This window comes from Bombina bombina, chromosome 4 (assembly GCF_027579735.1).
Source record: "Bombina bombina isolate aBomBom1 chromosome 4, aBomBom1.pri, whole genome shotgun sequence".
Classification (NCBI taxonomy): Eukaryota; Metazoa; Chordata; class Amphibia; order Anura; family Bombinatoridae; genus Bombina; species Bombina bombina.
The window spans coordinates 856233254-856260359 of record NC_069502.1 but is presented as its reverse complement, the minus strand read 5'-3'; the positions used below and the strand labels follow the sequence as shown (position 1 = coordinate 856260359).

At 42.3% G+C, this 27106-nt stretch overlaps 1 protein-coding gene across 2 annotated transcripts in view; it reads left to right on the top strand.

Moving 5' to 3' along the window:
* Positions 1-27106, top strand: part of LOC128657299 (zinc finger protein 845) — a 143278-nt gene that overhangs the window by 41802 nt on the left and 74370 nt on the right. For both annotated transcript variants that reach the window (XM_053711588.1, XM_053711589.1), the window contains 2 exons: positions 14538-15678; positions 25834-25947. In XM_053711588.1, the coding sequence (XP_053567563.1) occupies positions 14538-15678; positions 25834-25947 (1255 nt within the window). The remainder of the gene's footprint in view (positions 1-14537; positions 15679-25833; positions 25948-27106) is intronic.

Here is a 27106-nt window from a genome sequence, read left to right as displayed (position 1 = left end):
GAACACCTCCGCCTGTTACTTAGGGAGGTTTTAGCGACTCTGGATGACTGTGACTCTATTAGGGTGCCACCAGAGAAATTGTGTAAGATGGACAAATACTTAGAGGTTCCTGCTTACTCTGATGTTTTTCCGGTTCCTAAGAGAATATCGGAAATTATTACGCGGGAATGGGAAAGACCGGGTATTCCGTTCTCACCTTCCCCTAATTTTAAGAAAATGTATCCCATAGCTGACACTGTTCGGGATTCCTGGCAAACAGTCCCTAAGGTGGAGGGAGCTGAATCTACCCTGGCTAAGCATACAACTATTCCTATTGAAGACAGTTGTGCTTTCAAAGATCCTATGGATAAAAAGTTGGAGGATCTTCTGAAAAAGTTATTTATTCATCAGGGTTTTCTTTTACAACCGACGGCCTGTATTGTACCAGTTACAACTGTGGCGGCCTTTTGGTTTGACGCCTTAGAGTCTCTTTAAGACTGAGACTCCTTTAGAGGAAATTCTAGATAGGATTAAGGCTCTTAAGTTGGCTAATTCTTTTATTACGGATGCCGCCTTTCAGATTGCCAAATTGGCGGTTAAGAATGCGGGATTTGCCATTTTAGCGCGTAGGGCGTTATGGTTAAAATCTTAGTCTGCTGGGGGTCGTGTCTTAGCCGCGGCCATGCTTGGATGTGAAAATTGGTAGCTCCGTTAACATGCTAAATAATTTAGAGATTACTTCAACTGTATTAATCCATTTGGCTATAAGCTGCTAATTACCAGCTGCTGAACTCTTCTAGAAACGGATTATCCTAATACTTTTTCGAGTCAGTAACAGAGAGACCTAGAATTAGCTATAAAACTAGGCGGCGGCCTACGATAACTTACCATCTTTCCCCCCCCCCGGCTAGGAAGGTAGCCGGGTGAAGCGACAGGATTATGCTCACTGACTTTGGAGTCCCTATCTAGCTGAGCCGCGAAGTGGGAGCTAGGAGAAACGGATAAGTGTTTCAGTTGCACGGATCAAAAATGGCGGCGGAAGTTATAGCCCTCTTGCAGCAGATGTCTCAATGGATGGAGAGCCAGCACGCATCCCTCACGCTATGTCTGAGAACAGAGTGGAGAGATGAGTTCTCCCTGCCCGGCCAGTTGAGGAACACGGCGTTGCTTTAACGCCCACCTAAGCAACGCCGTGTTCCTCAACTGCGTCCACTTCATTTACTCTGCTGGATATGACTGCAGTTATGTCATCTACCCTTACAGAGGTTTTATCTAAGTTGCTAGTGTTGCAAGGCAAGCGCAGCAGGACAGAAGTCACTATGATTCCTGCGACTTCTGATGCTTTGATGGCTATTTCCGATGTACCCTCTCAGGGATCTGATTTGGGGGGTAGGGAACTTGTGTCTGAGGGGGAACTTTCCGACTCAGGAAGTGTTACCTCAGACAGACTCGGACGTCATGTCATCCGATTTAAGCTTGAACACCTCCGCCTGTTACTTAGGGAGGTTTTAGCGACTCTGGATGACTGTGACTCTATTAGGGTGCCACCAGAGAAATTGTGTAAGATGGACAAATACTTAGAGGTTCCTGCTTACTCTGATGTTTTTCCGGTTCCTAAGAGAATATCGGAAATTATTACGCGGGAATGGGAAAGACCGGGTATTCCGTTCTCACCTTCCCCTAATTTTAAGAAAATGTATCCCATAGCTGACACTGTTCGGGATTCCTGGCAAACAGTCCCTAAGGTGGAGGGAGCTGAATCTACCCTGGCTAAGCATACAACTATTCCTATTGAAGACAGTTGTGCTTTCAAAGATCCTATGGATAAAAAGTTGGAGGATCTTCTGAAAAAGTTATTTATTCATCAGGGTTTTCTTTTACAACCGACGGCCTGTATTGTACCAGTTACAACTGTGGCGGCCTTTTGGTTTGACGCCTTAGAGTCTCTTTAAGACTGAGACTCCTTTAGAGGAAATTCTAGATAGGATTAAGGCTCTTAAGTTGGCTAATTCTTTTATTACGGATGCCGCCTTTCAGATTGCCAAATTGGCGGTTAAGAATGCGGGATTTGCCATTTTAGCGCGTAGGGCGTTATGGTTAAAATCTTAGTCTGCTGGGGGTCGTGTCTTAGCCGCGGCCATGCTTGGATGTGAAAATTGGTAGCTCCGTTAACATGCTAAATAATTTAGAGATTACTTCAACTGTATTAATCCATTTGGCTATAAGCTGCTAATTACCAGCTGCTGAACTCTTCTAGAAACGGATTATCCTAATACTTTTTCGAGTCAGTAACAGAGAGACCTAGAATTAGCTATAAAACTAGGCGGCGGCCTACGATAACTTACCATCTTTCCCCCCCCCCGGCTAGGAAGGTAGCCGGGTGAAGCGACAGGATTATGCTCACTGACTTTGGAGTCCCTATCTAGCTGAGCCGCGAAGTGGGAGCTAGGAGAAACGGATAAGTGTTTCAGTTGCACGGATCAAAAATGGCGGCGGAAGTTATAGCCCTCTTGCAGCAGATGTCTCAATGGATGGAGAGCCAGCACGCATCCCTCACGCTATGTCTGAGAACAGAGTGGAGAGATGAGTTCTCCCTGCCCGGCTTGGATATGGCTTCAGCGAAATTCGCAGTCACCATGGCTGATAGCTTGAAGGGGGATCTCGCTATACTGGGAGAGCTTACCGACGAAACTGAAATCCCAGATGCAGATGATTGGACCCTTTCAAGTATTGCTCCTGATGGAGTGTCCCCGTGCAAGTGTACTGCAGGGGGTATTCAGATAACAGATGGGATGCTAATACTAGACACCCTGGAGACGCGGACGGTCACAGGGGAGTCTGGGGTAGGCCGTAAACTAACGAACATGGAAGGACAACTATTGAATTCTGCACTGGTCGTTTCTAATTTCCAGCCCCAATACATAGACCTCCAATTGACAGAAATTGATCCTTTTGGAGAGACTGCAATTAAGGCACATATTGTTATGTACGCTCCAGGGGGATCTACCAGTGAAGTTACGGTATGGCTGAGATATGCTAAAGCCTTCATACCTACAAGAGGAATTGGATAGAGGAGTGAAGGGACTTTAGACTTAGGCTGAGTGACATATGGTAGCGATACTAATAAAGTGACAACCTCCATAGAACTGAGCTGTGACTTAATTTGTATATACTTCAATATATTTTTATGCTTTCTAAATTCTTCTGTTTATCTTATGTGCTAACAGACTATTGTATATTAGATATCGTTTCCCTCCCCTTTTGTCTCCTGGGAAGCTTTAGTGTTGAACTTTTGAATGCTCATTATTTTAGATCTGCATGAGGATAAATGTATATGTATTTGCATTAACTAGCCTTTAGGTTTATATGTAATATTCAGATATGATTGCAGAGAAGAGACCTTATGTTCGATAAAGGATAGGAGTAGTGCATAGACTTATACCACTATACACTTAGTTTTAGTACCTAAATATGTTTTAAAGGTCTTTATTATATCCCATTGCTTCTTTGTGTAGTTGAGGCGGGTTAATGTTTTGTTAGAGGGGTGCTGTCTGTTTTCACTTTATGTTCTCACTCGCACGCTACATACTATCTTAATATACAGCCCCAGGAGGACATATGCCTGTATAGATGTGTCAGATTTACTCTATCTTCTTCTTGGGTTTTTCATCTCTGAGTTTCACCCTCATACTCTCAGGTAGGATATATTGGTTTATTATACATCATTCTTTCCACCATCAAATGCCCACTAGAGATACTGAGACTTACATGCGGGGACTCCAGACATATGGCTTATACTATATCAATACTTAAGCAATCACAATTTATGTATTAGCATTCGCTTCGCATAAAATTACCCAGTTTACGTTCTGGGATTAAAATTTAGCAGCTTGTAGTATGCTGTTATTTATGAAGTTTGATATTTACATATCATAAACTACTCTTTTCAGCTGATATATCACTCTAATATTATGTGTTGTGGTCCAAAAGAGACCGTTTATCATTATAGTCTTTCACCTCCAGCCATTTCAGAACCATTATATTGGTTCATTAGTAGCCCATAAACCACTGGGGAGGTTCATAAAATTATATTTCATTCTAGTACACCTCCGTCATTATTTGATATTATATGTGGGTCCAAGAGTGGTCCATTAATAGCTTAGGAGGTTCCTATAAATATATAAAAGGAGGTTTAGGATGTTTTTGCCTATCATTACTTAGTTTACAGGTTGCTATTTGAATCTGTTTGCATTGTAGTACTTTTATTTCTATATTTGGTAATTATAGTCTCATCAATTTGTCTCTGTGTTTTATGCTTTATCACTATGGTACAACAATTGTTCTTATACCTGTTTCTATTAGATTGTTGCAAATTTTATTTGTAATGTAAACTTTGCTAAAAACCTCAAAAAAAATGTGTTTATAAAAAATCTTGGTCTGCTTATGTGTCCTCTAAGTCAAAGCTTTTGGCTATTCCTTTCAAAGGAAAGACCCTATTCGGGCCGGACTTGAAAGAAATAATTTCTGACATTACGGGAGGTAAAGGTCATCTCCTACCTCAGGATAAAGCAGCTAAACTGAGGGGTAAACAGAATAATTTTCGTTCCTTTCGGAAATTCAAGGGAGTCCCCTCTCCTTCTTCCGCTAAACAGGAAGGGAATTTTGCTCAAGCCAAGTCCGTCTGGAGACCCAACCAGGCTTGGAACAAAGGTAAACAACCCAAGAAGCCCGCTACTGCTCCCAAGACAGCATGAAGGGGCGGCCTCCGATCCGGGACCGGATCTAGTAGGGGGCAGACTTACTTTCTTCGCCCAGGCTTGGGTAAGAGACGTTCAGGACCCCTGGACATTGGAGATAGTGTCCCAAGAGTATCAACTGGAATTAAAAAATTCTCTCCCAAGGGGGAGGTTTCTTCTTTCACGATTGTCTGTAGACCAGATAAAAAGAGAGGCGTTCTGGGGGGGGCGGAGCCTAGCCAGGATCTGTAATGGCTGCATTTTAACAGAGCTCCGTAGTCCCTAGTGCTATATCGCAAATAACCTGGTTGACCCAAGCTTGCTAAACCCACTCACTGGATCAAGAAAGATTCCCTGACCTTGGGAGAACCACAAGATACCTTCCCTTTAGAGATGCGGTGAGTCTTGGAAGAGCATAAACAGAAGCGGTCTCTGGTGCTGAGACGTCTGCTGGGCCTTATGTCGGATTGCATAGAACCCCAGCATACATACCCCAGAGGAGTCATCACCGCGACCACTGTAAGGCAGCACATACAGGGGACCTGAAGAGCCGAAGATACGGAGCCGCATTATTGTGTTGCCGTTAGTGACGGCAGGGCCGCGACCACGTGGCTCAGACAGTGAGGAGAGCAACGCACGCAGCATACCGCAGCTACAGGCGGCTATACACACAACAAGGGCCGACACCGGAGCATACGCCTCCACGATCCGGAATACGGCTATCAGAAGGGCTCAGTGTGACTGATCGGAGCACAAGCAAGGAGTGAGGGTGAGTCCCGGAGGTGGCCTCCATACTGATACTGATACTGCTACCCACGAGCGGGCCCTCATTACACAATCTAGCCGAATAACTTTTAGCTAACAAAGCTCTGGGGTCATAAACGTAAGAGATAACAGACCTGGTGATAGAGACACAGGGGATCCCAAAGCACAGGCAGTTTGACTCAAATAGGGGATTAAAAAACAGGCCCTCTTAGAGGAAAAAAAAAACTAGGCCTCAGTGATAGACCAGGTGTGCAACCACAAATCACATTTGAGGATATATAAATAATATAGATACGCACAACAAACAAAGATACGCACAACAAAGGTGCAATACTGAGCAAAGAAAGGGACCTTCATAGATATATATAGTCTCTCTGCCTGCAATGTCTACCAAAAGAAACCCTAAACCTTCCAAAAGCACACAACCTACCATGATGGAGAACTTTTTGATACCATCAGACTCTGCCCAAACGCCTAGCAAAACCATGCAGGACTCTCAGTGGCCCTCAGTGAATGCACAGGTCCATGAGCATAGGTCTAACACTAACTCTCATAGCTATCTTACAAAAGAAGATATATTACACCTATCTTCCAAGGAGGACATTAAATGTGCGATGCATGAATTCAAAAGTATGTTCAGGGAGGTTAAAAGGGACATTGCAGCTATGGATCACCGTGTCATGCAGGTAGAGGAGAAACGGGAATCTCTTAGCTCCGATGTACAACATCAAGCTAGTTTACAGCAGGCTCAGGAGGGCATGGTTCACTCCCTTATGGACCACTTAGAAGACCTAGAAAATAGGAGCAGAAGGAGCAATCTGCTCCTCCGGGGTATACCTGAATCAGTTGACCCCCCAGAAATACCACTTTATATACAGGAATTTATCAGATATCTAAAAAATAACGCCTCAGCACAGGATGTACAAATAGAGCGAGCACACAGAGCTTTACGCCCTAAACCACCAAATAGGGCCCCACCCAGGGACATAATTATTACATTTCTGTCTTTTGCTCCTTTATTTTTCAAATTACTTTCTGGGACATTTACAGTTGGTCTCAGGCAGCATTGGTTCCTGATGAACTTTGCCAAGGGCAGGACCCTATACCCCTCTGTGAAACTACCAGGTCGTATATAACATGCTGTTTTATTGTTGTTGTTATTTTAAATTACTATCTGTACTGCCACACTTGTGTTCACTAAAAGTATTGCACCAAAAGTTATATAGGAATGTTTAGTTCCGGCTTTATCACCGGAAATACTATTACTGTTGTTAGAACCCGATATACAGCTAAGCTAACCGATATTGTTTTTATCTAGCATCCCTCTTGATTCAGTGACTACATTAATGCCCATCTCCCAATAACAGAAGGTAGGGACTAATATAGCAAGTTACAGTAGAATACACAAAAGGGTCACCCATTAGATAGTTTAAGAAGGGATGCGCTTTTATAAACAGGACCCCCATGTTGGAGTGGTTGGCGAAGACATGAGCAGGCTACACTGTACTATTTGCCCTCCCACCTGATTGATTTAAGCACCTATACATCCTGTCCCGATTCTTCACTGAGATACGGTAGCTTGTGGGATATACGGGAGGGTGGACACATAGCGTTAAGGTTGTCAGAGGATTAGCAATAGATAACCTACGGGGACACCTGTAAACACCTTCACATGGGTTAATATATGACCAACACTAAAAGCCAATTAGGTCCAGATAGTATGGAACCTGGAGAAGTAGAATGCATAGCTGAGTGGCAACATTATGTTGCTAACTAAGTTATTTAGATATAAGGAAAGCACCTTAATCCACTCAAATTAACCTAAAGGGTCAACCAGATTTCAAAGCACAATGTTATCTAATTAAGTTCACACGCGATATGCACAGGGACAACTACCCCTGATTTTTTGAAGTAGTTGTGACAGAATTTATTTGTTTTAGGAACTGTTACTGATTGTATTTGATGTTTAAGGTTATGTTTTTCAGTTCTTACTAAGTGATACACATTCACTGTTGTTTGAGTCTTCTTAGAGAAGACTCCTCTATCTCACGTCCCCTACACCCTCAAACCTTTTTGACCCCTTTCTTTCCCCTTTCCCGCACCTCCCCCCCTTCCCCCTAAACCCCTCCTTCCCCCCCCAAAAAAAAGAGGGGCCCCCCTTTTTTTTTTTCCTTCCTCCCTCCTTCTCTCTCTCTCTCTCTCTCTCTCTTTCTCTTTTCCTTTCTCTCTTTCTATCTCTCTCTCTTTTCTCTTCCTTTCTTCCCTGGGATTGCCGTCTCATCTCTCTCTCCCACGACGCACTGCTGGACACACAGGGTGGCCATGGCGTCTCAAACTAACAGAGGTAAACCCCGACCAATTGAACTCATTACTGTTAATGCCAAGGGGCTTAATAGTCCCTCCAAACGTGCCATAGTTATGAGGGACCTACAGAGAATGAATGGGGACATAGTCCTCATACAGAAAACACATTTTGCAATAGCTCACGAACCAAATTGGCACAACCGTCGATACCCAGTGGCATACTTTGCCTCAAGCTCCCAAAAAATAATGGGGTGGGGATTCTTTTTGGTGCAGGGGTTCCCTTCCAGCTCTCACAAAGTTACAAAGATCCTGAGGGTAGATTTCTGATACTTACGGGCACTTTGTTTAACAAGCCCATCACGCTAGCCAATGTATATTGCCCGAACTCCTCCCAGCATCTCTTCCTTCAAAAAGTCTCCCGCAAACTACTTGAAATGCAAATGGAAATTTTGTACCTTGGTGGGGACTTCAATGCTCCCTTGGATCCTGTTCTTGATACCTCCAACGGTCTCTCCAGCGCCCACATAAAACACTTAAACGCATGTCCTCTACACTGGCTGAATTAAAGATTCACGACATTTGGCGCACACACCACCCAACAGACAAGAATTTTACTTTCTATTCACATCCCCATCGAAAATATTCCAGGATAGACTATTTATTTACAGATTCCACAGGATTAATTATCACTAAAACTAGCAGAATTTCTGCGATCACATGGTCCGACCACATACCAGTGAACTGTACCATTCAATGGCCTAGCAAGCCTGTCACTCCCTTTATATGGAGACTTGATGACACTCTTCTGGATGACCCAGTGTTCAACACTGAATTGAGAAAATCCATGACTGAATACTTCAGCTTAAACGCGACTGAGGGGATTGACAAATCCGTTATATGGGAAGCGCATAAGTGCACTATAAGAGGCCTCCTCATAACACGCAAAGTGAGGTTAAACAAAATGCGGAAAGAGCAATATAACAGACTGTTGCTACAGGTAAAAACATCCGAGCAATATCACAAACAGCACCCCCCGAGACGACTTGGGGCTAGCACGATTATCCACGGCTAGGAAGGACCTTCTGCAATTTTTGCAGGAGGACTATCAAAGACAGGCTCTCAAATTGCGGCAGCTTTATTTTGAACATGGTGACAAACCTGGGAAGCTCCTGGCAAGAGCCATAGCCAGGAAAAAACTAAAAGCCCATGTACACCACATAGTGGACGCAGGTGGAGGCATAAGGGCGGATGGCGATTCAATCGCTGCAGCCTTCAGGTGTTATTATGAATCACTCTACAACCTGACAAACCCTGGCAGAGAGCAGGCGGCTCCTCCCGCACATCAGACAGCAGATGATGACACACTTCAATATCTGCGGTCCACTGACCTTCCGGAAATTTCAGAGGGTGACAGAGAGCTCATGGAGCAGCCAATCACACTCGAGGAAGTACAGAAAGCCATTAAAGACCTCCCGACGGGCAAAAGCCCTGGGCCCGATGGCTTCGGACTGAAGTATTACAAAAAGTACTTGGATATCCTTGCCCCAAAGCTGACAAGCTTGTTCGCAACTTTGTCTGAAACTCCCAGGCTTCCCAGCACCATGCTGGAAGCTTACATTGCGGTCATCCCTAAACCTGGGAAACCACCTGACAAGCCTGAAAATTTCAGGCCGATATCTTTGCTCAACTCAGATGTAAAGATCTTGGCGAAAGTTGTAGCCGCCCGTTTGAACAGACTTCTCCCGGGTCTCATCTCTGCTGACCAAGTAGGATTTATTCCTGCACGGGAGGCCAGGGATAACACCCTTAAAGTACAACAGCTGATAACTTATGCCCATATACACAAACTGCCTCTTGTCCTGGTAACAACAGACGCGGAGAAGGCGTTTGACCGGGTCAGCTGGAGGTTTATCCGATTGACACTGCAAAGGTTCGGATTTGGGCCCGGTATCATAAATGTCATCATGTCCTTATACTCGACACCAAACGCGAGGGTGAGGGTGAATGGCACCCTCTCGGAAACATTCCTGATTAAGAACGGTGCGAGGCAGGGGTGCCCTCTGTCACCTCTCCTCTTTGATCTCACAATTGAGGTCCTTGCCAGTAGGATCAGGGCCAACGCAGCAGTGGGGGGTCTGATAGTTGGCGGTGTTGAACATAAACTCTCAATGTACGCCGATGATGTCCTCCTGACATTAGAGGACTCGGACACATCTCTGAGGGAGGCATTGATCATTTTCAAGGAATAAGGTGAATTTTCGAATTTTCTACTTAATCCTATGAAATCTGAGATCATAAACATCACCGAACATCCGGATAGGTTTGCAGCCTCGACGATAAACTGCCCAATTAAAATAGCCAGGAATAATATAAAATACCTGGGAATAATTATCACGCCTAGTGCCCCAGAAATTATTGAGCTTAATTACAAAAAAATCAGGGACGAAGTTCTTAGAGACTTGTCCAATTGGAAAAAGAAAACAATCTCATGGTTGGGAAGAATAGGGATTGTTAACATGAATGTACTCCCGAGGATCCTTTACATCATGCAAACAATCCCGTCACTGTCGGCTTCTCACTACCTTCAGCAACTGCAAAAGGGCATTGAAACCTACATATGGAATGGAGTCAGACCAAGAGTCAGAAAGTCCACCATATACCTGTCCAGAGACAGGGGCGGCCTGGGGGTCCCGCTCTTAAGAGTGTACCAAAAAGCAATATCCCTTCAGAGGATCGTGGAATGGAGTCGGAATTCACTTGATAAGTTATGGATACAAATAGATAATGAAATCTTGCAACGCGGAAACACTGGGGCACTGGCCTGGATTTCTGCTAAAAACCGCCCGTTATCCCTTGCACTGTACCCAATGATAAGTGATGCGTTCAAGGTGTGGGACAGGACAATGGAAGAGAGCTCCTATGTGTCAACACGCACCTCACCAAATGTTCCAATATGGGAGAACCCTGACTTGGGCATGGAGTTTCCAAAACGCGCTAGGGGGATAACATACACTCTAGCTGATACAGCTTTTTCGAATGTGGTGCAACAAAATAAGCTCAAATCGCAAACAGATTTGGTAGAATGGGACCAGATGGTGTTCTCGTCCTGGTTCAGAATGGCTCAAATCACTCACTACTTCAACACCTGCAAAGATCAGGCTGAGTTGCTTAGGGACAGAACGCCCTTTGAGGCCCTGTGCACTATGCAACACCCGCCGACACATTTAATCTCTCTCCTATACAAACTTCTGATGAGTAGGGGAGGCACGGCTCTGCCGGCATACACTTCCGCATGGCAGGCAGAATTGGGTCTTGACATAACTGTCGCAGACTGGATGAAAATATTCACAAAGAACAGGAGAGCATCTGTGTCCGCAAGGATACAAGAAATGCATTATAAATTACTCAGCAGATGGTACCTGACACCCCAAAGACTGCGGAAAATTTACCCTAACACAGACGGAGGGTGCTGGAGGGGCTGTGGAGAGGAGTGATCTCTTCTGCACATCTGGTGGACTTGTCCGCGGATAAGACCATTTTGGGAGGAGGTGCTGGGAGAGATGAGCTAAATTCTCAGACTCATTATCCCCCCCAAACCATCTTACCTACTCTTTCATGACCTACCTAAGGTGGTGGGAGAGCACAGACATATACTTTTTCTCATTATGCTGGGTTGCGCAAAGGGACTAATTCCCGCGCATTGGAGGGTCCCCGAGACACCGACAATCCAGGAATGGAGACACAAAGTAGGGGACCTACTCAAACTGGAATGATATCACTTTCTCAAAACAGGAAAACTTGTCACCCATGAGATGATGACGTTGACTTGGGAGTGCCGGGAGCTGTGACGGCGGTCCCTGTGACTTCTTATGGAGTGTCTCTCCAGTCCTTTGCGCTTCACTCCCTCCCGTTTCTTCTTCCCCCCACTCTCTTCTCCCTCCCCTCCCCTTTTTTTTTTTTTTTTCTCCCTTCCACTTCCCTGTTCTCCTCTTTATTGTCTTCTTATACTTGTTACTGGTCGTGACATCAGACTATATGGTTTATCAGCAACATGTAGAAAAACATGCTGAAAACACACACGAGTAAACTTTCTTAATTATCTGATGTCAAGCTTCTAATTTGATACTTTAACTGTTTATAATGTTTGTCCTATAACCCGAAATACTAGTTCGTGGAAACAAGCTCAGACTATCTGCATTGTTCCTAATATAAAGTTGACAAGACATCGAGAGATTTGCTGGACTTTGAATATAAAATATCTTCTCTCTGTATTATATATACTTAATCATTGTGATATTGATGGGAAATAATTTGATACTTTGCACTATGTAAGAAAACAGTATGTAATATTCAAGCAAACACTGTATATGATTTTTTGCTGTATGTCATTTGTGTCAACCTTAATAAAGCTTGTTTAAATAAAAAAAAAAAAAAAAAAAAGAGAGGCGTTCTTACGTTGTGTAAGAGTCCTCTCTACTATGGGAGTAATTCGTCCTGTCAAACTACTGGAAAAGGGGCAGGGGTTTTACTCAAATCTTTTCGTGGTCCCCAAAAAAGTGGCACGTTTCGACCCATTTTAGATCTCAAAAATCTAAACAAGTTTCTCGGAGTCCCATCCTTCAAGATGGAGACTATTCGAACAATTCTGCCATTGATCCAGGAGGGTCAATATATGACTACCGTGGACTTGAAGGATGCATATCTTCATATTCCTATCCACAAGGATTATCACCGGTTCCTAAGGTTTGCCTTCCTGGACAAACATTTTCAGTTCATGGCTCTTCCCTTCGGGTTGGCCACAGCACTCAGGATCTAAACGAAGGTTCTAGGGTCTCTTCTGGCAGTTCTCTGGCCGCGGGGCATTGCAGTGGCGCCTTATCTGGACGATATTCTGATCCAGGCGTTGTCTTACCAACTGACAAAATCTCATACAGACATGGTTCTGTCCTTTCTGAGGACTCACGGGTGGAAGGTGAATCTAGAAAAGAGTTCTCTAATTCCACAGACAACTGTTTTCCTTTTTGGAACTCTAATAGATTCTATATCCATGAAAATTTTCCTGACGGAAGTCAGAAAGTTAAAGATTCTAAATACATGCCAAGCCCTTCAGTCCAAACCTCGATCATCAGTGGCTCAGTGCATGGAGGTAATTGGATTGATGGGGGCGGCAATGGACATCATTCCGTTGGCTCGCTTTCATCTCAGACCACTACAACTGTGCATGCTCAGGCAGTGGAATGGAGATTTATGCAAATTTGTCTCCTCAGATAAACCTGGATCAGGAGACAAGAGACTCTCTTCTTTGTTGGTTATCGCCGGATCATCTGTCCCAAGGGACGTGCTTCCGCAGACCCTCTAGGGTAATAGAGACAACGGACGCCAGTCTACTAGGCTGGGGTGCTGTCTGGAATTCCCTGAAGGCTCAGGGGGTGTGGACTCGGTCGGAGACTCTACTTCAAATCAATATTCTGGAATTGAGAGCAATATTCAATGCGCTTCAGGCTTGGCCTCAGTTGGCTTTGGCCAAATTCATCCGATTTCAGTCGGACAACATCACGACTGTGGCTTACATCAATCATCAAGGAGGAACAAGGAGTTCCCTAGCGATGACAGAAGTATCCAAGATAATTCGGTGGGCGGAAACTCACTCTTGTCATCTGTCGGCAATCTACAACCCAGGAGTGGACAACTGGGAAGCTGACTTTTTAAGCAGACAGACGTTTCATCCGGGGGAGTGGGAACTCCATCCGGAGGTCTTTGCCACCCTAATTCTCAGATGGGGCAGACCAGAATTGGATCTGATGGCTTCTTGTCAGAATGCCAAGCTCCCAAGGTACGGATCCAGGTCCAGGGATCCTCAGCCCGAACTGATAGATGCCTTGGCAGTGCCTTGGTCGTTCAACCTGGCTTATGTGTTTCCACCGTTTGCTCTCCTTCCCCGGGTGATTGCACGGATCAAACAGGAGAGGGCTTCGGTAATTCTAATCGCTCCTGCATGGCCTCGCAGGACTTGGTACGCCGATCTGGTGGACATGTCCTCTCTGCCGCCGTGGAAGCTTCCATTGAGGCAGGACCTTCTTATTCGGGGACCCTTCCATCATCTGAATCTAGTTTCTCTGCAACTGACTGCTTGGAGATTGAACCCTTTATTTTATCTAAGCGGGGGTTCTCTGATTCGGTCATTGATACTTTGATTCAGGCACGTAAGCCTGTCACTAGAAAGATCTACCATAAGATATGGCGTAAATATCTTTATTGGTGCGAATCCAAGGGCTACTCATGGAATAGAGTTAGGATTCCCAGGATTTTATCTTTTCTCCAAGAGGGATTGGAGAAAGGGTTGTCAGCGAGTTCCTTAAAGGGACAAATCTCTGCTTTGTCGATTTTACTACACAAACATTTGGTAGATGTTCCAGACGTTCAGTCTTTTTGTCAGGCTCTGACCAGAATCAAGCCTGTGTTTAGACCAATTGCTCCACCCTGGAGCTTGAATTTAGTTCTTAATGTTCTTCAAGGGGTTCCGTTTGAACCCATGCATTCCATAGATATTAAGTTGTTATCTTGGAAGGTTTTATTTTTATCCTCCCCACGATGGAAATGAAATTAGCATAATTTATATTATCTAATATAATTTTAAAATGTAATTAACTTCATTATTAATATATATGTTAATTAATAAATATAACTATCACAATTATTACATTTTACTCAACCAAATTAATTAATTTTACAATCTTTTTTTTATTGTTCCAGATGAGTAAATGCTTTGTGAAGGGATGTCCATCAAAGCACGACAAGCACACCAAATCAACAGACATCAGTTTACATTGTTTTCCAAGATCAATAGATAGAATCAGACAATGGCTATCAGCCACAGGAAAACCTTTCGATAATTTTGAGAAAATAGTTGAAAAAGTTATGATGCCAAAATCGACTGTAAATTATAGAATTTGTTCTAAACATTTTGAAAAGGAATGCTTTACAATGGTTGGATCGAGGATGAAATTAAAACCTGATGCAGTTCCAACTATTGCCATAAATCTTTTTCAAGAAAATGTCTTTGCAACAAGCTGGGATCCAATGCCGTCATGTTCTGGCATTACAACATCAGAAAGTGACAGACAAAGACAGGTGGAAGCAATATCTAGCGATAGTGATAATATAACTGAAATCACTCCAGAACCTGATTTACTTTCCTGGAACATAGATCAGTATAGCAGTAATATTTCAACTTCACATAGCTTGCATGAGGAACCAGCCATATCATTGCAAACTATATCAAGTGATCGTAGTCAATCAACAGATCTTGAAAATAGTAGAACGAAGGATATAAACGTAAAAACATTGGAATTCATGACAAAACAATATCGAATAATAAAACCAAATACACCATCAAAACAAAAATACAAGGATATTGTTCCTGAAATTGATGTTGACGTTATAAGACGTTTTCATAAAAATACATCAACATTTACCAAGAAAAACGTTTCTACAACTACTGCAAATCTGGTAAAAACTAATTCTGTTGGTACTTGGACTGGCACCTATGAATTCTTCATGTCTGAGATTGCCAATTATCAAAGAATGTTTGAAGATGAGGATGCAACATTAGAAAATCAAGCTGTCTCTACTCCGATGCAGATAACTAAACAATATCGCTTATCCACATCTATCCCAATTAATGTTATTGAATCACGGATTCCGAAGGCAACAGTTGTTCACACTAACTCACCTATTAAGGAACAACATCATAGAGATGTATTGGATGTTCAAATCCCACTTACAAAATCAGAAGATGAACAAGAATTGGAGGAATCCAACATCTGTCTTCCTATCAATGAAAAATACATTTCCTATGTACCTAAATCAGCAATGTCTCCAACCTCTGAAGAAGGTAATATTCACAAAGAACAGCAATCCCAAAAAATAGTACAAGAAAGAAAATGTATTGTTTTTGAGTCATGTCTCAATTTTATTTTGTCTTTTTTAAAATGCACATATCTTAACAAACAAATTACCCCTGAATATATTACCCTTCAGCTTGAGTTCATGACCCCTTGTTCTAACGATAATAAATTTAAATTTCTTGCTACTGTATACTGACCTACTATAATTTAAAGGGATATGAAACACAATTTTTTTTCTTTCATGATTCAGATAGAGCATGCAATTTTAAGCAACGTTCTAATTTTACTCCTATTATCAATTATTATTTTTTCTTTGTTCTCTTGATATCTTTATTTGAAAAAGCAGGAATGTAAAGGCTAGGAGTTGGCCAATTTTTGGTTCAGCACTTGGGTAGCACTTGCTGATTGGATGGCTAAATTTACCCACCCATTAGCAAGCGCTAACCAAGTGCTGAACCAAAAATGAGCTGGCTCCTAAGCTTACATCATGCTTTTTCTCTTACATTGGTGTATCCAGTCCACGGATTCATCCTTACTTGTGGGATATTTTCAATCCCTACAGGAAGTGGCAAAGAGAGAACACAGCAGAGCTGTCCATATAACTCCCCTCAGGCTCCGCCCCCCCGTCATTCTCTTTGCCGCTCTAACAAGTAGCATCTCCACGGGAGGGTAAAGAGTTTGTGGTGTTAGATTTGTAGTTTTTATTTCTTCAATCAAAAGTTTGTTATTTTAAAATAGTGCCGGTTTGTACTATTTACTCTGAGGCAGAAAGAGATGAAGATTTCTGCTGAGAGGAAAATGATTTTAGCAATTGTAACTAAAATCCATTGCTGTTCCCACACAGGACTGTTGAGTACTGGAGAACTTCAGTTGGGGGGAACAGTTTGCAGGCTTAACTGCTTCAGGTATGATCAGTCATTTTTTTTCCAACAAGACCTGGTAATGCTAGAAGAATGACAGGAATCCCCATGGGGGAAGGTAAGCCATTTTCTGAGACTCAGTATAGAAGGATGGCTTAGGTTAAGGGATTAAATACTGGTGGACACTGTTATGGGCTAAATCGTTTGCTTTATTAGCATAAAACCATTTTTGATCAAGTGTTTTTAGACGTGTGGAACACTTTCTGGGGTTTTTTAATTCGCCTGGCATATTATTAGACACCTAATCTGTCTCAGAAGGCCCCATAACTCCGGAATGAAGAGAGAGGGGGGCCTCATTTTCGCGCCTCAGTTGCGCAGTTGTTTTTACAAGGCAGCTTCATGCAGCTTCACGTGTAGAGTCCAGAGACTTCAGGGAGGACTTCAGAGAGGCTTATTTTCGTCTACAAATAATCCCTAAGGAAGGTAAAGCCACAGTAGAGACTGTGGCACCGTGCTGTAGTATTTTTAACCGGTAGCCTGCTTCATTTAGCTCCGGTTTGGGCAATAAGGGGTTAATTGATTTGAAAATTTGTGTGCAATCATTTCAAAGCATTAGGATAATGTGGTGAAAAGTTCATCAAGATCGGATGTTTTTTGGTGATTTAATAAAAAGTGTGTGCTTTTTATTACTGTATTTAAAGACACAGTAACGTTTTTTCAAAAAGTGTTTTTTATTGCATTGTAGTGCTGTCTAAGTCTGTCAAACGAGTCTGAGCCTTCTGATAGACCTTGTTCTTTGTGTTTAAAAGCCATGGCGGTACCCCCATTGCATTTGTGTTTAAAGTGTGCTATAGCATCTAAGCATTTTAAGGACCATGCAGTGACACTTAAAAATGTAGCCCTAGATGATTCCTTAACAGAAGGTAATGAGGATAGTACTCTTTCCTCTCCCCTTTTGTCGACACCAGTTATGCCCGCGCAAGCGATGCCTAGTACCTCTAGCACATCGATCAATATTACTTTACAACAGTTAGCAGCAGTAATGGATAATTCTCTTGCAGCATTTTTATCCAAACTGCCTGTTTTTCCAAGGAAGCGCGATAGCTCAGTTTTAAATGCAGAGGATGAGCAATCAGAAGTGTTGGATAATTTATCTGTAGTGCCCTCACAACAATCTGATTTGGCGGTGAGGGATGGTCTGTCTGAGGGAGAAATTTCTGACACAGGAAAAGTTTCTCAGCAGGCAGAGCCAGATTCCATAGCGTTTAAATTTAAGCTAGAACACCTCCGCGTCCTGCTTAAGGAGGTATTAGCTACGCTGGATGACTGTGACCCCTTGGTGGTCCCAGAAAAATTGTGTAAAATGGACAGGTTTTTAGAGGTCCCGGTACACACTGAGGCGTTTCCGATCCCAAAGAGGGTGGCGGATATTGTGACTAGGGAGTGGGAGAGACCAGGTGTTCCCTTTGTTCCCCCTCCTATCTTTAAGAAAATGTTCCCCATAAACGACCCTAGGCGGGACGCGTGGCAGACGGTCCCCAAGGTAGAGGGGGCAGTTTCAACACTAGCTAAGTGCAAGACTATACCAATAGAAGACAGTTGCGCTTTCAAAGATCCTATGGATAAAAAATTAGAAGGTTTACTAAAGAAAATATTTGTTCAACAAGGTTTCCTTCTTCAACCAATTGCCTGCATTATTCCTGTAACTACTGCAGCTGCTTTTTGGTTTGAGGCACTGGAAAACTCGCTCCAGAAGGAGACTTCTTATGACGAAGTCATGGATAGAATTCATGCTCTAAAGCTGGCTAATTCTTTCATCACAGACACCGCTTTACAGTTAGCTAAATTAGCGGCGAAAAATTCTGGTTTTGCCATCGTGGCGCAAAGAGCGCTTTGGCTAAAATCATGGTCGGCTGACGCGTCGTCCAAAACAAAATTACTTAATATTCCTTTCAAGGGTAAGACCCTATTCGGGCCAGAGTTGAAAGAAATTATTTCAGATATCACTGGGGGAAAGGGCCATGCCCTTCCACAAGATAGACCCTTCAAGGCTAAAAACAAGGCTAATTTTCATTCCTTTCGCAACTTCAGGAACGGACCTGCTTCACCCTCTGCAGCCGCTAAGCAAGAGGGTAACGCTTCCCAGCCCAAAGCAACATGGAAGCCTTTGCAGGGCTGGAACAAGGGTAAACAGGCCAAGAAGCCTACTGCTGCTACCAAGACAGCATGAAAGGGTAGCCCCCGATCCGGGACCGGATCTAGTAGGGGGCAGACTTTCTCTCTTTGCTCAGGCTTGGGCAAGAGATGTTCCAGATCCCTGGGCATTAGAAATCGTTGCTCAGGTGTATCTTCTAGAATTCAAGGACTCTCCTCCAAGGGGAAGGTTCCACATTTCTCACTTGTCTTCAGACCAGACAAAGAAACAGGCGTTCTTACGCTGTGTAGAAGATCTTCTAAAGATGGGAGTGATACACCCAGTTCCAATTGCAGATCAAGGACTGGGTTTTTACTCAAACCTGTTTGTAGTTCCCAAAAAGGAAGGAACTTTCAGGCCAATCCTGGATTTAAAAATTCTAAACAAATTCCTCAGAGTTCCATCATTCAAGATGGAAACCATTCAGACAATCTTACTGATGATCCAGGAAGGTCAATATATGACTACCGTGGATTTAAAGGATGCGTACCTTCATATTCCTATCCACAAAGATCACCATCAGTTCCTAAGGTTCGCCTTTCTGGACAGTTCGTGGCTCTTCCCTTCGGATTGGCCACTGCTCCCAGAATTTTCACAAAGGTACTAGGGTCCCTTCTAGCGGTACTAAGACCGCGGGGCATTGCAGTAGCACCTTACCTGGATGACATCTTAATACAGGCGTCGTCCTTTCACAGAGCAAAGGCTCATACGGACATTGTTCTGGCCTTTCTAAGGTCTCACGGGTGGAAGGTGAACGTAGAAAAAAGTTCTCTGTCCCCGCTCACAAGGGTTCCCTTCCTGGGAACACTAATAGACTCGGTAGAAATGAAAATCTTTCTGACAGAAGTCAGGAAGTCAAAACTTTTGAATACTTGCCGAGTTCTTCATTCCATTCCTCGGCCTTCGGTGGCTCAGTGCATGGAGGTAATCGGTTTAATGGTTGCGGCAATGGACGTAGTCCCTTTTGCCAAATTCACCTAAGACCACTGCAATTGTATATGCTCAAACAGTGGATTGGGGATTATGCAGATTTGTCTCCTCAAATACAAATGGACCAGAAAACCAGAGAGACTCTTCTCTGGTGGTTGTCTCAGGATCACCTGTCTCAGGGAATGAGTTTCCGCAGACCGGAGTGGATCATTGTCACGACCGATGCCAGTCTGTTAGGCTGGGGTGCGGTCTGGAACTCCCTGAAAGCTCAGGGTCTATGGTCTCGGGAAGAATCTCTTCTCCCGATAAACATTTTGGAATTGAGAGCGATATTCAATACGCTCTAGGCCTGGCCTCAACTAGCGGAGGTCAAATTCATCAGATTTCAGTCGGACAAGTTCCCTGGCGATGAAGGAAGTAACCAAGATCATCAAATGGGCGGAGGATCACTCCTGCCATCTATCTGCAATTCACATCCCAGGAGTAGACAACTGGGAGGCGGATTATCTGAGTCTTCAGACTTTCCATCCGGGGGAGTGGGAACTCCACCCGGAGGTCTTTGCTCAGCTAACCCAGCTATGGGGCATTCCAGAATTGGATCTGATGGCGTCCCGTCAGAACTCCAAACTTCCCCTTTACGGATCCAGGTCCAGGGATCCCAAGGCGACATTGATAGATGCCTTAGTAGCGCCTTGGTCATTCAATCTAGCTTATGTCTTTCCACCGTTTCCTCTTCTCCCTCGGCTAGTAGCCAGAATCAAACAGGAGAAGGCTTCGGTAATTCTGATAGCACCTGCGTGGCCACGCAGGACTTGGTATGCAGACCTAGTGGATATGTCATCGGCTCCACTATGGAAGCTGCCTTTGAGGCAGGATCTTCTAATTCAAGGTCCATTCAAGCATCCAAATCTAGTTTCTCTGCAACTGACTGCTTGGAGATTGAACGCTTAATTCTAGCTAAGCGTGGGTTCTCTGAATCAGTTATAGATACTCTGATCCAGGCCAGAAAGCCTGTCACCAGGAAAATTTACCATAAGATATGGCGGAAATATCTTTGTTGGTGCGAATCCAATGGTTACTCGTGGAGTAAGATTAGGATTCCAAGGATATTGTCTTTTCTCCAAGAAGGATTGGAGAAAGGTTTGTCAGCTAGTTCCTTAAAGGGACAGATATCTGCTCTGTCTATCCTGTTACACAAGCGTCTGGCAGCTGTGCCAGATGTTCAGGCGTTTGTACAGGCCCTAGTTAGAATCAAGCCTGTCTACAGACCTGTGGCTCCTCCATGGAGTCTAAATTTAGTTCTTTCAGTTCTTTAAGGGGTTCCGTTTGAACCTTTGCATTCCATAGATATTAAGTTATTATCTTGGAAAGTTTTGTTTTTGGTAGCTATTTCTTCTGCTCGAAGAGTTTCCGAATTGTCTGCTTTGCAGTGTAATTCACCCTATCTGGTGTTTCATACAGATAAGGTTGTTTTGCGTACCAAACCTGGTTTAATTCCAAAAGTGGTTTCTAATAAGAATATTAACCAGGAAATAGTTGTTCCTTCTCTGTGCCCTAATCCAGTTTCTAAGAAGGAACGTCTGTTACACAATCTTGATGTGGTTCGTGCTTTAAAATTCTATTTAAAAGCAACTAAAGATTTCAGACAAACATCGTCCTTGTTTGTTGTCTATTCTGGTAAGAGGAGAGGTCAGAAAGGGACTGCTACCTCTCTTTCTTTCTGTCTGAAAAGCATCATCCGATTGGCTTATGAGACTGCCGGACGACAGCCTCCTGAACGAATTACAGCTCATTCCACTAGAGCGGTGGCTTCCACATGGGCTTTCAAGAATTAGGCTTCTGTTGAACAGATTTGTAAGGCAGCGACTTGGTCTTCTCTGCATACATTTGCCAAATTTTACAAATTCAATACTTTTGCTTCTTCGGAGGCTATTTTTGGGAGAAAGGTTTTGCAAGCAGTGGTGCCTTCCGTTTAGGTTACCTGACTTGTTCCCTCCCTTCATCCGTGTCCTAAAGCTTTGGTATTGGTTCCCACAAGTAAGGATGAATCCGTGGACTGTATACACCAATGTAAGAGTAAACAGAATTTATGCTTACCTGATAAATTTCTTTCTCTTACGGTGTATCCAGTCCACGGCCCGCCCTGGCAATTAAGTCAGGTTCAAATTTATTTTTTGTAAAACTACAGTCACAACTGCACCCTATGGTTCTCCTTTTTCTCCTAACCGTCGGTCGAATGACTGGGGGGGGCGGAGCCTGAGGGGAGCTATATGGACAGCTCTGCTGTGTGCTCTCTTTGCCACTTCCTGTAAGGATTGAGAATATCCCACAAGTAAGGATGAATCCGTGGACTGGATACACCGTAAGAGAAAGAAATTTATCAGGTAAGCATAAATTCTGTTTTCAAATAAAGATACAAAGAGAACAAATTAAAATTGATAACAGGAGTAAATTAGAAAGTTGCTTAAAACTGCATGCTCTATCTGAATCATGAAAGAAAAACATTAGATTTCATATCCATTGAAACTATAAAAGTAAATAGTAATTACAAATGACAGACTAGCAGAGACTAACACAGCTGTGCGTGACGGGACGCTGACTACAAGCACGTGACATATAATAGGTGTCAGATGATATTGTCATGTTTAGATAAATGTACTTTGTAAGAAACTTTGAGGATCAGTAAGTTGTTGCTAATTGTGGGCCAGTTTACAAGTGGAGCACTTATTAACGTTCTTGCTCAGGTGTTAATGGCACTAGAAGTAAGCTTTTTGCACGTCGGGTTGCACAAAAAGCCAAAGTTAGAATATTGTGTGCGCATTCACGTAGTCCCCCATAGAAGTCAATGGAGAAAAAAAGTGGGGAGAAAAACCTAACACTCCAGTATAGTGCAAAACCGATCGCATATTTTCATGTGCGCTAACCCGAAATTAAAATATGAATATTTCCAATGTTCTCCAAATAACGGAATGTATTCTATTTATTTACAAATAAATATTTTTACATATATCTGATGATTTTTGTACAATATATATATAAAATACCTATATATAGATGATTATATATAGGTATAGTTATTTATATATTGGCATAGTTACTTAGTTTTATTTATTTATATATATATATATATATATATATATATATATATATATATATATATATATATATATATATATAAAAATATCTACAGTGCCCTCCACTAATATTGGCACCCTTTTTAAATATGAGCAAAGAAGGCTATGAAAAATTGTCTTTATTGTTTAACCTTTTTGATCTTTTGCTAAAAAAAAATACACAAAAATACACTGCTCTCATGGATATCAAACAATTGCAAACACAACACAGGTTTATCCAAAAATGTGTTAAATATATGTGTGCCACAATTGTTGGTACCCCTAAGAATTCATATGGGAAACATATATTTGAAACATATTCTCATTGAAATTTTACATATTTTTTTTGTACACCTGGGTGACTAGGAATAGTAAATTGTTCATCCATGACTTCCTGTTTCACATGGGGTATAAATATGGGGTAACACATAGGCCAAATTCCCTTGGGTAAGACTAAGGAATATGTCTGTGATGTCTGGCAAAAGGTTGTTGAGCTTCACAAAATGGGAAGTGGCTATAAGAAAATAGCAAAAGCATTGAAAATGCCAATTTCCACAATCATGGCACTACTGGAACTTCAAATGGGATCGGGTTCTATGGTCAGATGAAACCAAAATAGAGCTTTTTGGCAATAAACACCAGAGATGGGTTTGGCGCACACAGAGTGGTAGCCATATGGAAAAGTAGCTTTTAACCTTTTAGCAATTACTGAAACCTGGCTATCTTCCTCTGACACTGCTTCCATTGCTGCTCTCACTCATGGTGGTCTTCACTTTAGCCACACACCTAGGCCAGATGAGAGACATGGTGGCGTTGTTGGCATCTTACTCACCCCCTCCTGCTCCTATCAGTACCTATCTCAATTTCCATCTCTCTCCTTTTCTTCCTTTGAAGTCCACTGCATTCGCCTGTTCTCCCCCCTCTCTCTCAGAGTGGCAGTTATCTATCGCCCCCCTGGACCAACCTCCCAATTCCTTGACAACGTTGCTGCCTGGCTTCCTCACTTTCTTTCTACAAATACACCTACCCTAATTCTGGGGGACTTCAACATCCCTATTGACAACCCATCTGCCCCTGCTGCCTCTAAACTTCTCTCACTCACTAACTCCTTCGGCCTCTCACAATCCACCCTATTCCCTACCCACCGCGATGGACACTTGATTGATCTGGTATTCTCCTATCTCTGCTCTCTCTCTGATGTTGCCTGTCATGTGTGTGTGTGTCATATATATACACACACACTAGCCTAGCATGCTTGTTATTAGAGTATTAAGTCTTATCATCATACAATTATGCAATTCAGCATGCTTATTTTATGTATAGGTACTCTTCAGTTCAACATTATACTACTTAGAATGTGTTCAACAGGTTTTTGTGTGCAAATATTCTGTTAAATACACTAAGGGCTCACTTCTCAATTAAATAATTTATTTTAAGATACCCATGCCTGCATAGCTTGTTTGTGACAGAAACCCTGAAGTGTCTGGATGGCGAGAAGTATAGCCTTGGAGGCCAGAGGTTAGCAGAGCTGTTTAAATAGGACATTACAAATCATTTTGAAAGTTTACAGAGTGTCTGTTCAGAGGAATTGATCCCATTTAACCCTTTAGAACAAATTATGAGGCCAGCATGTGTTGAAGTACATTAAATGGAAACAAAATTTCACTGTTGATTAAACCTATCCAATTTTTCACTTTCACTCTGTCACCTTAATCTATGCCCCTCCCCCTTCATTTTTATGTGCCTCTGTCTGATGTACCTGCTTTATGGTTACCCAGTGTGTCTACATCCTGTGTCACTATGCTTTTTTTTTATACCCAAAAAAAACTTTTAGAAAACCTGATGCTTTGGTGTCTTTGTGTGATGGGAATTTATGAACAGTGAAACCCTGTTCATGGCTTTGTGAGTATGTGTGTGCATATATGAGTGTGCATGTGTGTGTGAGTATATGTATGCAAGTCTATGTGAGTGTGTATGTGTGTGTTAGTGTGTGTGTTATGTATATATGTATGTGAGTGTGTGTTATGTATGTGAGGATGTGTGTATGTTATGTATGTATATGAGTGTGTAAGTGAGTATGTGTGAGGTATGTATGTATGTATGTGAGTGTGTGGGTCTTATATATATATATATATATATATAAGTGTGTGTTTGTGTTATGCATGTATTTGAGTGTGTGTTATGCATTTATGTGAATGTGTGTGTGTCATATATACAAGTGTGTGTTATGTATGTATGTGAGGTTGGGTGTGTGTTATGTATGTGTGTGTGTAGCCCCAAGAGTAGTAGTTAGCAGTCTAAAAATATTGAGGTAATATCACGGTCTAATTTCAGACACTATTATCTGTATAAGTTAGGCTTATTTGCGGTGTCCTGCTATACTGATGCCGTGGGGTTAGATATCATAGCCAGCCAGTGCCTCACCATCCACTGACTTCACTGCACGTTTGTATGCTATATGTAAATGTGCGTGTGTGTGTTGTGTGTGATTTACACTGGTTGCATGTCAGTGTGTTTGTATGCTATATGTAAATGTGCATGTGTGTTGTGTGTGATTTACACTGGTTGCATGTCAGTGTGTTTGTATGCTATATGTAAATGTGCATGTGTGTTGTGTGTGATTTACACTGGTTGCATGTCAGTGTGTTTGTATGCTATATGTAAATGTGCATGTGTGTAGTGTGTGATTTACACTGGTTGCATGTCAGTGTGTTTGTATGCTATATGTAAATGTGCATATGTGTTGTGTGTGATTTACACTGGTTGCATGTCAGCGTGTTTGTATGCTATATGTAAATGTGCATGTGTGTTGTGTCTGATGCATGGGAGTTACAGGTAAGTGTACATGTATGTTGTGTGAGTGAGGTACACAGGTTACAGGCAAGTGAGCATGTATATTGTGGGTCTTGTGTGTTTAGGTTACAGGTAAGTGTGCACATATATTGAGTCTTGTGCTTGTGTGTTACAGGTGAGTATGCGCATATGTTGTTTCTGAAATGTAGAGTACAAACTACTTACACACAAACGTGTATCCTCACCATACAGGTCATATGGATATGAAGCCTTCAGATGGCTCAGCGGTTGAGCACAGAGGAGAACCATATTTGTGTTATCAGGTGAAGACTGAGGAGGATGAAGTGCCTATAAATACGGCTACAGGTGATTAGCGCTTATTAAGTAAAGGGGAGCTTTTGTGATGGTGACATTTTGTGTCATGTACATAACAGTTATGTTTATCAGATGGTTACACAGCAGACACAGGTTAGTGAGTAGCTCAGGTTTATATCATTTTGTCTCATGTAAATAACAGTTATATTTATCAGATGGTTACACAGCAGACACAGGTTAGTGAGTAGCTCAGGTTTATATCATTTTGTCTCATGTAAATAACAGTTATATTTATCAGATGGTTACACAGCAGACACAGGTTAGTGAGTAGCTCAGGTTTATATCATTTTGTCTCATGTAAATAACAGTTATATTTTTCAGATGGTTACACAGCAGACACAGGTTAGTGAGTAGCTCAGGTTTATATCATTTTGTGTCATGTAAATAACAGTTATACTTATCAGATGGTTACACAGCAGACACAGGTTAGTGAGTAGCTCAGGTTTATATCATTTTGTCTCATGTAAATAACAGTTTTATTTATCAGATGGTTACACAGCAGACACGTTAGTGAGTAGCTCAGGTTTATATCATTTTGTTTCATGTAAATAACAGTTATACTTATCAGATGGTTACACAGCAGACACATGTTAGTGAGTAGCTCAGGTTTATATAATTTTGTCTCATGTAAATAAGTTATATTTATCAGATGGTTACACAGCAGACACAGGTTAGTGAGACTCGGGTTTATATAATTTTGTCTCATGTAAATAAGTTATATTTATCAGATGGTTACACAGCAGACACAGGTTAGTGAGACTCAGGTTTATATAATTTTGTCTCATGTAAATAAGTTATATTTATCAGATGGTTACACAGCAGACACAGGTTAGTGAGACTCGGGTTTATATCATTTTGTCTCATGTAAATAACAGTTATATTTATCAGACGGTTACACAGCAGACACAGGTTAGTGAGTAGCTCAGGTTTATATCATTTCTCCAACATTGGTGTGTCCGGTCCACGGCGTCATCCTTACTTGTGGGATATTCTCTTCCCCAACAGGAAATGGCAAAGAGTCCCAGCAAAGCTGGTCACATGATCCCTCCTAGGCTCCGCCCACCCCAGTCATTCTCTTTGCCGTTGCACAGGCAACATCTCCACGGAGATGGTTAAGAATTTTTTGGTGTTTAAATGTAGTTTTTATTCT